Source organism: Ochotona princeps, chromosome 9 (genome assembly GCF_030435755.1).
Source record: "Ochotona princeps isolate mOchPri1 chromosome 9, mOchPri1.hap1, whole genome shotgun sequence".
In the NCBI taxonomy this organism is placed as follows: Eukaryota; Metazoa; Chordata; class Mammalia; order Lagomorpha; family Ochotonidae; genus Ochotona; species Ochotona princeps.
The window spans coordinates 63,786,550-63,804,751 of NC_080840.1; the positions used below are offsets into that span (position 1 = coordinate 63,786,550).

Sequence of the window (18,202 nt, forward strand, 5' to 3'; positions counted from 1 at the left end):
AGCTGGATGGGAAGCAGGGCTGCCAGGATTAGAACCAGCACCCTTATGGGATTCTGGCTCATGCAAAGCAAGGACTTTAGCTGCTAGGCTACCACGCTGAACCCAACCCCTCAATTCTTGAGGCGGGAATTTCACCTAACCAGGATGGAACAATATGAGTAACTGTAGCTGAGGCAGCAAGGAACCTGAGCCACTCCATCTAAGCGAAGAGGGAGGGAGCCCAAGAGCTTAATGGGCCAAGGTCCAGGGGGTATGTGTGTACATGGCTATTACCAAGGACAGGAAACAGAGGAGCAGAGGGGGAGGCGAGCGCAACTGCCGCTTAGGACAGGGAGGGCTTGGAGGCCAGACAGCAGTGTTCCAAGACTCAGCCATGAAGCAGGGTCAACTCCCCAGCGTCGAGGCAAGGTCACGGCCCAGGCTCCACTTCACAGAGTACAAGAGGCACACAAGATCTCCAAGGCAGAACACGGGAGCTTCTTCTCAAATGCTTTACTGACTCCTTCCAGATAACTGCAAAGTGGCACTGAAGTCTCTCTATTTTCTTTTCTTTTCTTTTTTTTAAGGAGGGAGGAAAAAAATCTTCAGTGACTTCAGAACCATGTCTTTGTTTTCCCACCATCACTCCACCTCCCCTCCCCCAGAATTCCATGGCACAGCTAGCTACCGTGACACGCCACTAAAGAGCAACCACCATCAGGCACGGAGAGCATGGCAATCGCTGGGGGAGGGCCTCGCCCATCTTTGAATGGCCTTCCCCGGAATCAGGGGGCTCGCCAGCTCTTCAGCTCTGCTCTGGTTTTTATTTTGCAAATCATGGATATGTTTGCTACTAAAGACCTGTGCAATCGTGAGAACCCGAGCAAGTGCTCCTCACTTCCCTAAAAAGAAATGGAAATGACAGAGTAGAATTCAAAAAAGCTAAAAGTGGAATCAGCATTGTGGAACTGCAGGCTGAGCTGCCCATCAGCTACACCAGCAACCTCCAGCAGAGCATTGGTTCAAGACCCGGCTGCTGCACATCCCAATCCAACTCCCTGCTCATGAACCTGGGAAAGCAATGGAAAACAGCCCGACTTAGGTCCTTGCTGTTCATGTGGCAGACTCAATAGAGTTCTCGGCTCATGGCTTCAGCCTGGCTATTAGTGCCATTTGGGAAATGAGCCAACAGGAAAAGACCTCTCTCTCTTTCTCTCTCTCTCTCTCTGTCTTTTCCCTTTTGTCACTCTGCCTCGCAAATACTCATTTTTAAAAGGTAAAAGAATGAAAAGAACTGTGACTGAAGGGGTTCATTTGATATTTCAGTCTCTTTAGAGTTTTAAACATGACAGCTTTGAAATGTCACATTTTTTAAGTGGCCCCTATTTCCTGAAGTCACCAGAAATAATCAATGGTGGTGCTATACATTAGGGCTGTGACTTCCTGTACATGAGAAATTTCTTAGGAGGAAGAGAGATCTTACGCAAACAACATTTGGGAAATGATCCTTTCAGATGTTCCGGGAATGGAAGCAAAAAAAAAAAAAAAAATGCAACAAAAGACACCAGCTGGGAGTCCCTGCTGCTGACCCAAGAGGCAAAGACGGAATGGAATGTTCAGGGGCAGTAGCACAGACGGGATCAACAAACTATCCCCACGGCAAAAGCCTGGACCGACGTCACGCCTGGAATGATTAACCTGTCCTATAACAGCCTTTACCGGAGAGGTCTGCAAAAACATATAAAGCACTGGCGTGAGAATGGAGAGATAAGAACTTGGCCCAGCATACCTAACTACATTTGGAATCTGGTGATGTCACACATCTGCAAAATGAACTGGAGTCAACTAGTCCTTACCAGTTGCATTCATTCATCGATTCATCCAGCAATATTTGTTGGACTGCAAACAGGAAGCACTACCCTGGGTGCTTGGGGAAACAGCACTAAATACAAAGACCAAGTAACATTCCCTAGGGCGGCATACAGAATCTGAAATTTATTACAAATCAGAGGGGGTTTTTTTAATACTTTATTTGAAAGGAAAAGTGACAGAGAGAAAGAGATCTTCCATCAGCTGGCTCGCTCCCCAAATGGCCGCCAACATCTGGGGCTGGGCCAGCCAAAGCCACGAGCTCCACCTGGGAATCTCATGTGGGTATTATGGACCCAAGAACAAGGTCTATGTGCAAGGAGCTGGACCAGAAGCAGAACAGCCACTTAGTAGAACCAGATCAGCATTTTTAAAAGAAATGATGCAGAATAAAATATCAGCACATCGAACATAGCAAGGACAAGCTCTATTTCACAGAAGTGTGTTTCAGTTATTGATAGACTGCATTTATGAGGACTGTGGTCAAGAGGAATAAGGCCTCCATGAATGCGGAACGGTGATGCTAACGGTGTTTAGAATTCTCCGCTCAGTCCTTGGTAAAGATGGGCTTTTATTCCGGCCACTGGTCCCCCGCCACCCTTCACTCTGACTGCCTTTCAGGAACTTCCTGCCCATAGTGGATTCAATCTCATTACTTTACTTGCCCGGGATGGCATTTCAGGTGTGTATGGAAGACCGCACTCTCTTTGGATCAGTGTCCTCTGCCTGAGCAGGTTGCCCTTCTACATTAGTGCTTTGCGCCTGTGCAACTTGTCTGCCGATGAAGAAAATCCCTAGTGGCCAGAAGTGGCCATGTGAACTTTTAAACAGCTCGTGAGGCACTGGTCCTCTCCATGGAAACCCTGAGGGAACCACCGTACATGAATACACACCGTTGCTTGATGCCCACCTGGCTCGCAGGCTTCTAGTGTCCTGAAGGGTGCCAGTTACAGGCATTGGTTCCAGGCCTCCACTGCCATGCTATTTCTGAATAACTGTGTCTGCCCATAACACTGATGACTGACAGTGGCTACTGCTCGCTGTAGTGCAAGCTCCCCTTCCCCTGGCATGATGCAAATATGATCCTGAGCTCTTGTGGGTCCATGAGCCTGGTTTTAGGTACTGCTGCTCACTGGCTTTGTTTTCTCCATCACTCAGAGATCCTAAGAATTATAGAAGTTAATTTTTCAAAACCACTCTAGAGGCCTGCCCAAACCTGCCTTTGCTCTGACAGCAAAACACCCACAGGAGGCTACGACGGTACCTGGGCAAGGAAAGGAGATGAAACCCAGAGGAAGAAGCAACCTACCAACATCCCATACGGGAGCACCAGTTTTACTCCCAGCTATTCCATTTCTGATGCAGTTCCCTGCCAAGGCACCTGGGAAGGGAGTGGAAGATGACCCTAGTACTTGAGCCCCTGCACCCACACAGGACACCTGGCCACTTGGGAGAATGAACCAGAAGATGCATCGACCTATCAAGATTGATCGACCTCTCAGTATCTCTCTGCCTTTCAAGAAAAACTAATTACGTAAATCTTAAACCTTCTTTAAGGGGAACTTAAAAAAAAAAAAAAAACAAGACCCAAACTCTTTCTGGCCACCTCATGCGTCATATTCAGCCTGCCAAGGTCTCCTGGAAGTCACATGAGGGTAGCCCCTCCTCACACTAGGAGTACCATGCAGGTGCCAAGGCCTGCAAGTGGACATCATCCTTCTATGAGCTGGGTGAAGCTGTCCACATATCTCTGGGGTGCAAAGTGGTACACAGATGAGGGAGACTCTGCAAAGCAGAACTCCAACACATCCATCTGCACCTCCCCGTCCCCAGCTTCTAGCGATCAGTTACATAGCCTGTCGTTGTTATCGCCTGCGCTTCTCTTTTCCGGGAAACCTACACTGCAGCCCCCAGAGGCCAGCACTGCAAGCAGGAGCCAGCGGGTTGCTACTGCGGCACACACTCCCTGCTGTCAGAGAACACGCACAGTGAAAAGACCTGAAACCCAGGTTTCCTGCTCCATTCCCTCCTCCCCCTCCAATGACCTCATTATTAAGCCAAGAAAGAACAAATTGTGACCCATTCTTTATACATAAAGAACAAAGTAACTTCTGGGGGAACTGGTTGCTTGCCTGGCAAGTTACAAAGGAGGTCAAGCAGCCCAGAGCGGCTGTGAAAGAGGGATAGGCCCTAGCTGACAGCTAAGAATGGTGTGACCCCAGGCTGATCAACCACCAAGATCCTTGCCCCTTATTGATCTTCCAATAATCTTAAATGGCATACAACTACAAAGGAGAGTTTTCCTCTAGGCCTCTGCAAAAAAATCTCCATTATGGGCCCATCACGGTGGCCTAGCAGCTAAAGTCCTTGCCTTGAACGTGCCGGGATCCCATATGGGCGCCGGTTCTAATCCCGGCAGCTCCACTTCACATCCTGCTCCCTGCCTGTGGCCTGGGAAAGCAGTCGAGGACGCCCCAAAGCCTTGGGACCCTGCACCCACATGGGAGACCCGGAAGAAGCTCCTGACTTCAGCTCAGCTCAGCTCTGCTCAGGCCATTGGGGCCACTTGGGGAGTGAATCTGCAGACAGAGGATCCTTCTCTCTGTCTCTCCTTCTCTCCATAAATACTATGCCTTTCCAATAAAAATAAATAAATTAAAAAAAAAAAAAAGACTTTTAAAGCCAGTCAAATCATTAGTGACATTCCAGTCTTTCTCCCAGCCAACTTCCCTTTACAGCATGAGCAGTTACCGAGTTCCTGGAGGGTTGGTGATCCGGGTGGAGACGCATTCCCACTAGGAGACAGGTACAGATAGCTTTTGTTCACACCTGTGTCAAAATCAAATGGGGACTTGTAGTCCTCGTACAAATCCATCTCTCTACGATCCATTGCAGGCAGACGCAGAAGGCATGGCTCTGTGTTGGCCTGCCGTCCTCAGCCGAAGGCTGCTCTGGCCACGTTCCCTCTGCTCCACGCAAGCTCCTCGAGGAACCCAGCCCCAGCTGCAGAGACCTCAGCTCGCTTCCGGGCCCAGCTGCCAGAGTATCCTGGTGCCAGCTTCACGCCCTCATGACAAGCAGGCCTATTTAATAAATGACTTATCCCCAGCAGCCTTGGGAGGGGCTCTCTTCACCACCTGTTGTGAATTTGACCCAACAATGGCCAACCTGGGCTGAGCCTTCGTCGGTAAACAAAGGAGGGCCAGGCACTTGCAATGCAGCCCAGCTCACAGCTCAAGCAGACACTGAATGCTGGCACAAGTCAGCTGACCACAACCGCACCAGGGCAGAGTTAATCTTCTGGGACAAGAAAGGATTATCAGTGGGTAATCGCCACCCCCCAACCCTCAGTGCCATCTGGGTGATACATTTTGCCTCCCTGGATGACGTGAGAATTCTGAGTACAGGCTTCCTGGTTTAGCAATCAGCTCTGCCAGCATAACCTGCTGGCAGACATCAAGCTCAATTTCAATTCAGATTTTATCTGGAGTGGAATCTGCATTCAGAGTTTTATTCTTTTTCTTTTTAGGAAAGAGTGTTCCAGGTAGCTGCAAGGAGGAGATTACAAAGGAGGCAGAACTTGCATGTACTCCTGCCCCTTCTTTGTTTGACTGAGGGCCGCCATTAACCTGGCCGGCCGGCCTGCCACAGTTGGCCTGTAACACACAGCGACTGAGTCACCCAATTCGCTTCATTTCACAAAGCCTCTTGGCAGAGACCTTGGAGGCCAACTGTGGCCCCTGCACAAGTGGCACAGTAACGGCTCCTGCTGGCTCCAAGGGCAAGTGAGTGGGGCAGGTGTGCGGTGTAGCACAGCTTGGAAAGCACACAACCCCATTGGTGCCTGGGTTCAGGTCGTGGCTCCGCTCCAAGTCACACAGCCACATCAGTGCCTGGGATCCAGTCCAACTTCTGCCTACCGTACACTGTGGGCAGCAGCAGGTGGCATCTCAGGTACTTGGGTCCCCACAATCTACATGGGAGACCTGGAATGAGTTCTGGATTCCAGGTACCGCTCCAGCCCTGCAGCTGGAGGCATCTGGCGAGTAAATCAGCACATGGGAGACACTCTCCTCCTTTCTCCGTTTAAACTAAAGGCATCATTTTTGTGAACGACTTCTTCACTTATTCACTCATTCGTAAGGCAAAGCTGCAGAGACAGCTCTTCCACCCACTGATTCATTCTCCAAATGGCTGCAAGGGCGGGGGATGGGCCAGGCTGAAACCAGGATCCAGGAGCTTCAACCAGGTCTCTCACATGAGTTCAGGGGTCCAAGGACTTCGACCATCCTCCATTTCTTTCCCAAGCATATCAGCAGGGAGCCGGATGGAAAGTGCAGCAGCCAGGACTTACATAAGCCAGTGCCCAAATGGGATGATGGTATCCCAGGCTGTGGCTGAACTCACTGCACCACCATGGTGGCCCCAAGCAATAATTTTTAAAAAGATTAAGAAAGTAGAAATGAAGGCAGGTACCATCACCCCCTGAAATGGGTACTGCTCTGTTACCGTACAATTACAAATGGCACTGTTAAAACTTTTAAATCTACCCCATTATGAAGAGAACTTACTATGCTCTCTTTGGGAAGTAAATATGAAACCCAATACATTTTAAGCATTAAAAAACCGATGTGTCCATGTATAAAATACATTCTTATATAACACCAAAGATAGTTTTATATTCATCTCAACTTATGAACAACTCACAATTTTTCTGGGTTTGTCTCATGTCATTCTCTATATGTAGCAAGTCCTGAAGTTTTTTTTAAAGTTTATTTTTAACAAGAAAGAAATGTTATTTTTCACCTAACAAGCACCAAAATTTGGGCAACTACACATGTTATTCATTCTATACTTAGAAATAAGTGGTTCCTTTTTTTTATTATTTGAAAGAATGAACCGTCTGGCTTCTTGAGATCTCCTTCTGGGCAGAGCCAGGCGTCACAGCCATCTCCCTGGTTACAGGGTGGCTCGGGGGTCCTGGCCCTCTCCACGCCGAACACAGGCAGGAAAAGCATGGCTTGACAGGCCGCCTGAAGCTGTAGGCCTAGCAAGGTCCCAGATTGTGACGCAGATACAAGGCAAGCCCCCGCTGCCACCTCCTGGCTGCTCACCACCTCTCAGCCTGCGTCCTTCACCTTCCGTGTTGACGTCACATCACACCATCTCCTACCCGAGCTGAAACCTATTTGCAGCTTGTCACAGTCATCCACCCTTCAGGACCCAGGCAGCAGTGACCTTTTCTCAGGAACCCTCCCAGTTTCGGCTCCCTCTCTTTCCCTAGAGGCAGCACACGGAGTGGGCTGTGCCCTCTGCCCACCCTCAGAGCCGCTGTAGCACCCCCTCCGGGGCAGGGCCGCACCACAAGGCTGTGCCTGGCCCGTAGATTTGGCTCCAAATCAATGTGGAATGGGAACAATAACAACAACAAAAAATGGCTCAGTAAAATGCAGGGTTTTATTAGTAACTGTGAGGGCTGAGAACGTAAGTAACCATACGAACTTCTTAATTCTCCCTGCTTAGGTAAACTTTGGATGGTTATGTAACAGTCTAGCTTTCTAGCTTTTGTTCTTGGTATGGCCGTGAAAAAAAGTTAAAACAGAGGGCAAGCATGGGATGGCTCAATGGAATGGCAGAAAGCCAGTGGACTCAAGATTCACACACAAGGTAGAAAGAAAGGGGTTGAAAAAAAACAGAAAATATGAATGTAGCTTGTGAACAGATCATCACGACTTTGAAGGACAAAAGTTTCTACTTAATAAACTGACAGGGATGAGGGGAGACTACAGGGTTTTGAGCCAGTAGCAATATGGGTTTATAAAAATGACCTTACTGGATGGCTCAACTGGATAATCCTCCATCTCCAAGTGCCAGTATCCCATGCAGGCACCGGTTCAGGTCCCACCTCTCCACTTCCATCTACTTGCCTGTGGCCTGGAAAGCAGTAGAGGAGGGTGCAAGTCCTTGGGACCCTGCACTGCATGGGAGACCTAGAAAAAGCTCCTGGCTCCTGCCTTTGGATTGGCGCAGCTCCAGACATTGCAGCCACTTGGGGAGTGAACCAGCAGATGGAAGATCTTTCTCTCTCTCCTTCTCTTTGTAAATCTGCCTTTCTAATGAAAATAAAAAGAAATCTTTATATTTTAAAAAATAACCTTAGAAATGGTGTGCAGAATGCATTGTAGCTAAAGGAGAGTGGACTCAGATAGGGGCTGGGGGCCACCCAGACGGGCAGCAGAGCAGCCTGTGCACCTGCCCAGTCCTCTGCATATCCTCCTTGGACCACTGGCCCATGGAAGAACCAAATAAGACTTGGTCCTGCCCTGCTGGACACTTGCACAAAGCCATTGCAAAAGGACTTCAAAATCAATGTGCACACAACTGAATTCACCAACTTTGCTTACAATGTTGTCCTCCCCTTCCTCTGAAGCCACTGTCCTGAGTCTCCTGGATCTGAGCTCCAAGGAATCCTATCCAAGCCTTTGCTCTATAAAGAGGCATCCAGCAAGCCTGTGCCTGGACCTCCCACTTTCTCCTCTCCTTCACTGTCCCGGGCCACACCCTCCTCAGATCTACCAGGTCATTCTGCCCAGGCCCTGTCCACCAACAGCGCAGTGCATACCTGCCGGCTTGGGATTTAACACTTGCTCTCCTGTGAGGAATTCCTCCTCGCCTGGCTCCATGGAATTGGGGGATGGGGAGGTGAGATGACCACAGTTCCCATCTATTCTCTGGCCTGAAGCGGAGCCCACATATACCCCATTCCCTCTCTCAGGGATGGACCTATTGGTAGCCATCTGCCCCAAATACAGCCAGTCTTGGCCTTCCCTGATGCTCACAGAATGCATTCAGCTAGACAGTAACCTGCTGGACACTGGTCCAGAGGAGCTGGCGACAGAGGGGAGCAGGTAGGGGGTGGAGCAGCAGCTGCCCTGAGCCTCCCAGAGTAGACATTCATCCTTCCAGACCCAGGCAGAAGCGACATCTCTCACCTCTGTTCTGCTTCACGGCTGTTAGAGCTGGGTTGCAATAAATACAGTCCCAGCATACCTAATTTCCAACCCTGTTTGCCACTATCCCCCACCCATGTTCAAGACAAGCCCAATTTTCCTACTTCTTGAACACATTCTATACTTGGCTTAGACTACCTTCTCAGTTTCCTTTCCCTATGATTCCACCTATCGGTTCCTACCCGCTTACCAAGCTCTACTTATTAAATACATGTGAATGGTGCATGAACTGGGATGTTCATTTTATATGCTACCTGAAATGGGAAATGAAGCTACCTGAAATGCAAAATATTAGAAACCCATATATCTACTAAAAATGGGTTATGTAAACACTAAGAAGATTGCTTATGTGACAGGAAAACACACATTAACCTGATGTAGAAACACACGTATAAAACAGAAGCAATTTTTAAAAAAGATTTACTTACTTACTTTAAAGACAGACTTATAGAGAAGACAAAGAGGGACAGGGAGAGAGATCTTCCAACAGCTGGTTCATTCCCCTAACGGCTCTAATGGCTAGGCCAAAGGCAGGAGCCAGGAACTTCTTCTGGGTCTCCCATGTGGGTGGCACGGGCCCAAGCCACCCCCTGCTGCTTTCCCAGGTCCGTAATCAGGGAGCTGGAAAGGAAGTGAAGGAGCCAGGACTCAATTGACACCCACATGGAAATCGGCACCACAGATGGCAGAATAACCTGCTGCAATGCAGAGCCAGCCACATGAAAACCATTTTTGATAACTTTAGTAAACATGGCAGGTTTGAGAGCAGGCTATGTTGGACGATCTACAAGTGTGTAATAGCTAAAGAGAGAGATGCCAATGAACCCAAAGAAAGAAGTCCTGTCGTACAACCCCAGAAGTGTTCACGCACCACAGAGCCAGCAGAGGGCGCCCATGGCCAGCTCTGGCGGCAAGTCAGTGTAGGGACAGAAGGGCATTAGACCCCTCTGTGCCAATGGAAATGCAAGCAGGTAGAGATGACTACAAAAAGAATTAAATGTCTGCCTATTAACATATCATTCAAATAGGCCAGCGTGGATTCTCCCTGAAATTGAAAAAAAAAGTTAAGAATTGGAATGTTTTTACCATAAAGAAATATGAAATGTAGGAGCTGATTGGACATTACACAATTTACACACACATACATGTACTGAAATATCACATGGTACCCCACAAATAGGAACATTTTGTTTATGTCTGTTCAAAAGATGTTTAAAAGTCCCAATAACAGCTCAGGGGCAGGCATCGTGGCACAGCAGTTGAACTGCCACCTGGGAAGCCCACATCCACGTCAGAGAGCAGGTTCAAGTCTTGGTGGCTCTTCAGCTTCCTGCTACAGGCCCAGGAGGCAGCAGATGGCAGGCCAATGACTTGCACCACTCACACCCACGAGGGAGACCCAGTTGGGATTTCTTGGTTTGTAGCCCAGCCTTAGCTGTTGCAGGCATTCAGAAAGTGAATTAGCGGGTGGAATGATTGTGTGTGTGTGTGTGTGTGTGTGTGTGTGTGTGTGTGTGTGTGTCTCCATCTGCCTTGTTCTTCATTTAGAAGAAATAAAGTGAATTAACTAAAAAATAAAAGATGCTGAAGAACAAGAGACAAGCAAGAATGAGACTTCTTTCTTCCCTCTGTCTTGAAACACACACACTTGCTTAGCTCTCCATCAAGAAAGTCAGGGTTGACTAAGATGATGCCAGAATGCCCGTTTCCTCCATCAAGAGCAGTTGAGAGACGGAACTGCACAAATGAACTGGGGGTCTTATTATCACCAGTTCAGTCTTCTCTGGACATGTTCCTACCAGGACAGTTCTCAAAATAAAGAGGTTTCACATATACACACCAGAAAATAGTAGTAAGAAGACAGTCTGGTATTTGCCTGTGTCTACATAATACAGATGTCTCATTTTATACAGAGTCTGATTTCAAATGTTACGATCACTCCTTGCAGTGTGCCTGGTGGTTCCTTTGGCTTGGGGCTCAGATGGAAGATCTCTGCGCCCAGCATCTGTCCGACTTCGGTACACACAGCAACCATGCAGGGACCTAGGACAGCACACATTGTGTTTGAGCATGTTTGGACCCGCAGACTGATGCCTTCCAGACAAGCTCCAGGGGACTCCTGAGTTGCAGGTCCAGTTCTAGGCTGCTACGTTTGCCCAGGATGAAAGCTTGAGCAAATTTTAAACAGCCAGGCCTCATTTGGAGATGACACTGTGTTCTGAGAGGGGCACCCTTAGGAAACTTCAGCATGCCAACGCTACAGAGTGCACTCCTACTGGCCAGCATGGCTGACACTCTGAGACCATTCAGTCTTAGAATACATCATCCTACATGAGGCTCACACAGACCAAGACAGCGTGACAGCCCCTGTCGTTGTATACATGACCTCGGCACTTCCTACGTATGTAGCCCTGGAAATGGATCTTATAAAGGCATTTTGCTTTTCTGCTGTCTTTTCTATTTTCTTGCTATTGTAACAGTTCACAAAACAATCAAATTCATACAGGACCCATGGGTTATATCACGAGGAAACACACAAAACACCTGTTTGGTGTTTTCAATGGAACAAAGTCTGGAATTTTAGTAATAAGAGTGAAATAAAGGCCTAGGAACAAGAGAATGAAAGAGGCCATTGTGTCTGAGAGTATTAACGATGTATTTGAGGACGCAGTGGTGTCTATGGTGAGATTATGGGAAGATAAAGAGGTGTTGTCCAAACTAAATGGTTCCAATTTGCTGACTGAGTTTAAAGAGAGCCACACAGGGTGCGTAAAACACCACCACCAATCAGAATCCAGAAAAGAAGACAAGAACTGGCCTAGCAAATTCCAACCTGGAAGAGCTCTCCCACGCCTACACACCTATTCCCAGCTACTTGAGGCCCCCATGAAACACTCACTTCTTTCAGGAAATGGGAAATCTTCATAAAATTAGTACACGAGGCACTTATTAAGATTTAATGTTGATCACAAACTTCAATTATCAGCATCCTGACACAAATATTACCAGGATGTACACTCCAGCAAGTGAATTTTTTTAAACAGAGTAAGTTGGATGTAACCTATGCATCATCATTAGAAAAACACTATGCAAATACTGCCAGATTCACTTGTAACTTTTTAAGAAATTATCTTGGGGGTATCATGGTGGCATAGCAGGCTAATCCCACTGCCTGCTAGTACTGACATCCCATTTGGGAGCCCATCTGTGCCCCGGCTGCTCCATTTCTGACCCAGCTCCCTGCACATGGCCTGAGAAAGCAGTGGAGGATGGCCCAAGGTCTTGGGCCAGTACACCCACATGGGGGACCTGGAAGAAGCTGCTAGCTCCCAGCTTAGAATCCATGAGGCTCTGGCTGCTGTAGCCGTTTGAGAGTGAATCTACACATGGAAGAACCCCCACCCTCATACTCCTTCTGGTAAATCTGCCTTTCAAATAAAAATAAATCATAAAAGAAAAGAAACAGTCTTGTGGAGTAGACTGCTGGTCTAGCATTGACCTTGGTTACTACATCTGGGCCCACTAACAGAATGCCCTGCGTCTGACATTCAGCTCTCCTCCTGACTTCACTCACTCTGCTGATGCAAGCCCTGGTAGGCAGTGTGCTGGAGTCCTGTTACACACGGGAGACCTGGATTCAACTCCTGGCCTCTGGCTCTGTTCTGGGCAACTGGGGAGTGAGCCAAAGGATGAGGCTTCCGTGTGTGTGTGTGTGTGTGTGTGTGAGAGAGAGAGAGAGAGAGAGAGAGAGAGAGAGAGAACTATCTACCTCTCAAATGAATAAACAAACTTTTTTTTAAACAGAGAAACTTTCTCATGCCAAAGTTGACAGCATCTCCATGTAAACCTGTCAGTCCTTATTCATATTCATCCCAAACTAGAAGCAGCCAAGATCCCCTCCAGCAAGACCACAAACATTCTAGTCATCCAGTCCTTAAACACCACAAAGTGTAAAATCCCAACTATATGACACACTGGGAAAGGTAGAACTCTGGAGACAAAACAAAACAAAATACCAGTTTCCAGGGGCCTAGAGGACAGGAAGAGAAAAACGGGTTAAGCAGAGAGAATGTTTAACCCCGTAAAGCTGCTGTATGGTGGACACGGGTCATTAGGTCTTCATCAAATCTTAGTGACCTGAACAACAAAATGAGCAAAACCTAAGTAAACTGTGGTTTCAGGTTAACAATAATGTGTCAATATTAATCAATAACAAAAGTATGACACAAACCTAAGGTACTTACAATAATAATGGAAGGCGGCGTTGAGGTGCAGTGCGCTCAGCCACCACTAGGGGCCCCTGCATGCCATAACTAATGCTTGGGTTCAAGTCCTGTATCTGTTTGATTCAACTTCCGGCTGAGGCAGCAAAGGATGGCCAGGTCCTGAGGCTCCTCCCTTCCACGTGCAGACATGAATAGCATCTCTGGCTCCCAGATGCAGCCCAGCTCAGTCCTGGGCCATTCAGAGTGCCACAGTGAACAGACAATCCCTCTCTTTCTCTTCCCCCTTTCAAATAAACAGAAATCTTAAATAATAACCACAGAGAACACTAGGAAGACGGGGACTTTTCTTTACTATCTGATTTTCTGTATGCCTAAAAATACCAGTTTTAAAAATCTGTACAATTAAATCTCATAATAATTTTGGAAAACACATTTCGCCTACTCTGGAGAAAAACACCGAGGGCCCTGAGAACTCAGCCGCTCGGCTCTCGCTAAGGCTTCACTAGCATCTCAAGGAGCATGCACCTGTTTGCACAGCTGCACTGATTCCTAAACAACGAGTGGGGGGCTGTGTCGTCAGCTCCACGACTGACGCAGAATATTCGACGATCACCTGAGCAGCTCTAGAGCAACTTTCTATCTACAACTAAAAGAAGTGGCTTGAATACCTGTTCCAAGCTAAATGTGTCACGAACTATCATCCACAGAGAATCTGCCAGGACAAATGAAGACAGTTCACAAAACTGTATCTACTTACCACAGAAGTAGGACACCGAGTTCAAGGCCCACACACCTGATCTTTCAAGTCTCCTTTTCTTGGCAAAAAGTTCAGTGGAAGCAGCCTCCCCAGATAACAGTTCCATCACTGCCCAGCGATACAGTGAACAGTGGCAGCCCTGCTTCCATTGTGTAGATTCCTAAGGAGGCAGGCAGACATGGCCCTGGCATCTCCTCTAAACCGCATTCAAACACCAAACCCCCACACTGATCAAAACAAAGCAATTGGCTTCTCCCTCTGAAGGCTAGTGTGGACAGATCACCCTCTGGCACAATCTAAAGGGCACTCGGCAAAGCGACACAGAGCAACGCGCTCGGATGGGAGCCATGGTAATGCTGATCTTCCTGCCCTGACGATGATGTTCAAAGAGCCGACCCCAGCCCTGGCGACTGCTCCCAGCCACGCTCTCCTGGTTTTCAGTAAAGACAAAACACCACTCGGACTGGCTTCCCTTCCCAGATTTGCCTTTGCTGCTCAGGAACAAGCAGTGAATGGGAAGAGGAAGATGGTGGGTACTTCAGTACTTCCCTCCAGACACCCACCGCAGCACGACCTGGCAGTTCGAGTATGCATGTTCCCCGGCAGACTGCCGGCGTTCGGTTCCCACCACAGCTCCTGACTTGAGGTCCTAGCTAAGCTGACCCCAGGAGGCAGCCCAGCCAGCTCACACAGTATACCTGGATGGATTCACTGACACCTGGCTTGGGAAAGGCCCAGCCAAAACTGCTGCAGGCATTTAAGAGAGCAAATTAGCAGGTGGATCCCACACACTCTCTCACTCTACTGTTTACTCTCTCTCACAAATGAAAAAATTAATTGCCAACAGTTCTTGCAACAGAAATACAATTTGCCTCAATGAAAAACTCCACTGAAGCCCAGTTCATCCTGGCTGTTAAATAAAAGACAGCTTAGCATGGGAAGTTTCAGAAATGCATTAAGGGGTAGCACTGTGGCAGAGCACGCAAAAGCCACTGCCTGTCATCCTGGCACCTCAGTGGGTATCAAGTGCTGTCTCAGCTGCTCCACTTCTTATCAAGCTCCCTGCTAGTGGCCTGGGTAAAGCAGCAGAAAATGGTCCAAGTGTGTGGGTCCCTGCCACCCACACGGAAAACCAGAAATATGTTCCTGGCTCCTGAATTCAGCCTGTCCCAGCTGTTGTGGCCATCTGGGAAGTTAACCTGCAGCCAGAAGATTCTTCTTCCTCCCTTCCTCTCTCTCTATGCAAGTCTTTCAAGTTTCAAAAAAAAAAAAAAAAGTCTTTTTTTTTTCCTTCAAAAAAGATAAAAACATACTGAGTTAGTCCGTTTCAGTCATCCAGCTTAAGAGTTTTAATATTTGTCTCCCCCTCCCAACACACAGGAATTTAAACCCCAAAGTCTCTTGTTAATAGTGCTAAATGTAGACCCATAATCCATTTATTCTGTGTGGAGATGGGGCCTTTGAGAAGTCATTAGATTCAGTTTAACTTGGGAGGAGAGTCCTACGATGGAATCCTGGGAAATTAAAACATTCATTAGCCCTTACTTAAACAAACTCCCCAAGCATTTTTACTATAGCTCTGTAAACCACAACAATGTGTCCCATAGCACTGGGGCACATGAACCATGCAGGGTGCAGGCTGAATCCAAGAATCACTGCCTCACCTTCTAAAAACAGAAACAATTGTATCTAATCTTCAACTGTTCCAGAGATGGCAAACTGTGCTCTAAGCACTTCACATCCATTAATTCACTCAATCCTCGCATTTGAGGAAGCCAAGGCCTGAGAACTGAGAAGTTAGCTATCTGGCTCCAGGTCATCCAGCCAAGCAAGGGACAGATCTAAGGTTGGTGCCCAGGCCAACACTCAGGAGCCCCTACTGCAAACTTCATATGCTCTGTCCAGGATTGGTGCTCCATACTCCAAAGACAGGATGCGCAACAGGACCCAGGTACCTCTATGTGGGAATTTCAAAAAGGCTGTGGAACTTGGAATTAAAAGGCACAATCATCTTCGTGTCCAAAAAAGTTGAAAACTATGCATGCTTGTACTGTCCCAATTCATTCTGATATGGTAGTCCCGTGGAAAGATCTTGAATATATAAAGGCAGAGGAGACTCAAGACGGCTGGACAGCGGAAAGCTGCACTGACCTCAACCACAGAAAAATACCAGAAAGACAAAGGAAGGGCCATGTTCCCAGGGGACTGAGACAAGTTTTCAGCAGAGAACAGAACAGAGACTTCATGGAGCAGCAAAAAGAGGGGACAGACACACCACTCAGACACACTCCTGGCTACATGGACACAGTCAGCTCTGGGCTGGAAGGCACCATCTTCCCCAGGCAAGCAGAGAGGGCTGCCACTGGTGGCTTTGCCTGAAGCAGCATTCACATTTCATAGGCCCCCTGGCCTCCAGTATGGCCTGGAAAGCTGTCATGGGTCTGGGTAACTACTCTGTTAAGTAAGGTCCCATTGCCTCCCTTCACAACCCTATCAAAGTACCAGAATCAGCTGAGATGCAGCCGCAGCTGGAGTATCCTGGGCTGCGGCACAGCCAATCATTCCGCCCAGCGGCAGCCAGGGCTGAGATGAGGCAGTCTGCAGGCTCAAGAGTGGATTCTCCGTGCCTCTGGGAGTTCTGGGCATCTACCACAGAGCTGAGAGGGTCCTACGACGTGGCTGGGCTCCTGTGCACCTTCCAGGTCTGACTGTGGAGACGGATCTCGTAGGAGTCAGAGTGTGGAGTGGGTGGGTGCTCCGTGCAGTGCAGGTGCCTCAGGAGGTGGACTGCACAGACATCAAGTTCACCCAGTATTGTCAATCAGCTGGGTCACCCTGGCACAGCAAAGGGCTGGGACTGTGACCACACCAGGCAGCTCTGACATACCCTCCCCCAACCGAGCGTAGCCACAGATGTTGCTCCACACTCAGAACCACACTCCCAACACTCCCAACAAAGAGAGCCCAAGGCCAGATGGCTTCACTGCTGAGTTCCACCAAAATCTTAAGGAGAAACTAATCACAAATCTTAAACTATCCAAAATTAACTAAAAGGGAGGTTATCCTTCCAAACTTATTCTATGAGGCCACCATTACCTTAATTCCAAAACCAAAGAAAGGTGCCACACACACAAAAAAGAGAACTATAGACCAATATCTCTAATGACTACAGATGCAAAAATTGTCAAGAAAATACTAGCAATCTGAATCCAGCAATATATTAAAATTGCCACCCATCAGGCAAAACAGGACTTACCTCAAGGGTGCAGGGACGGTTGAACATACGTAAATCAATAAATCTGATACATCACATCAACAACAAAAATGAAGGGTAAAATTCATGATTATCTCAACACTAAAAAAGTAGGTGAACTCATAACAAAGTTTGGCAAAGTTGCAGGACAAAAAATTAACTCACAAAAGTCAATAGTACTTTTATACACCAACTGAAAAAGAGCCTTTAAAATCAGTCCCATTTAAAACAGCTACAAGGGCCTGGCGGCGTGGCCTAGAGGCTAAAGTCCTCCCCTTGAACATGCCCCGGGATCCCATATGGACGCCGGTTCTAATCCGGGCAGCTCCACTTCTCATCCAGCTCACTGCTTGTGGCCTGGGAAAGCAGTCAAGGACGGCCCAAAGATCTGGGACCCTGTACCCACGTGGGAGACCTGGAGGAAGTTGCTGGCTCCTGGCTTTGGATCGGTGTAGCACTGGCCATTGCGGCCACTTGGGGAGTAAAACATAGGACAGAAGATCTTCCTCTCTGTCTCTCCTCCTCTCTGTATATCTGACTACAAAAAAAAAAAAAAAAAAAAAAACTATCTAACCGAGGTTGTGAAAGATCTCTATAGTGAAAAATCACAAAACATCTACAATAGAAATCACAAAACATTTACAAAAGAAATAGAGAAAGACACACACAAAAAATGAAATAACCTTTCATATTCATGCATTGGAAGAATTAATACAATCAAAAGGTCCATATTACACAAAACAATGTACAGATTCAATGTAACCCCAATCAAAAGACCAAGGATATGCTCAGCTCTAGAAAAAAACAATTCTAAAACCCACATGGAAACACAAAAAACCTTAAACAGCCAAAGTAATCTTAAGCAATAAAAACAAAGCTGGAGAAATCACAATACCACATTTTGAGACATACTACAGGGTTGTTATAATCCGAACAGCCTGGTACTGGTACAAAAATAAACATGCAGACCAATGGAATAGAACAGAAAACCCAAAAATTAATAAGCACATCTCAACTAACTTATCTTTGACAAGCGAGCTGAAATCATTCCCTAGGAAAACAAACAGCACTAAGACAATCAGATCTATATGTGCAGACATTTGAAACA

The 18,202-nt window shown here is 47.4% G+C and overlaps 1 protein-coding gene across 2 annotated transcripts in view; it reads right to left on the reverse strand.

Annotated features, from left to right (window-relative positions):
* The window catches only part of TPD52 (tumor protein D52), a 94,695-nt gene that overhangs the window by 26,833 nt on the left and 49,660 nt on the right, over positions 1–18,202 (reverse strand). The window contains exon 1 of one of the 2 annotated variants that reach the window (XM_058668760.1): positions 4,600–4,928. The exons of the other annotated variant lie outside the window; for it this stretch is intronic. Coding sequence (XP_058524743.1) covers positions 4,600–4,738 — 139 coding nt within the window. The 5' untranslated portion in view covers positions 4,739–4,928. Of the gene's footprint in view, positions 1–4,599; positions 4,929–18,202 lie in introns of those variants that run through there. 2 annotated transcript variants of the gene reach the window in all.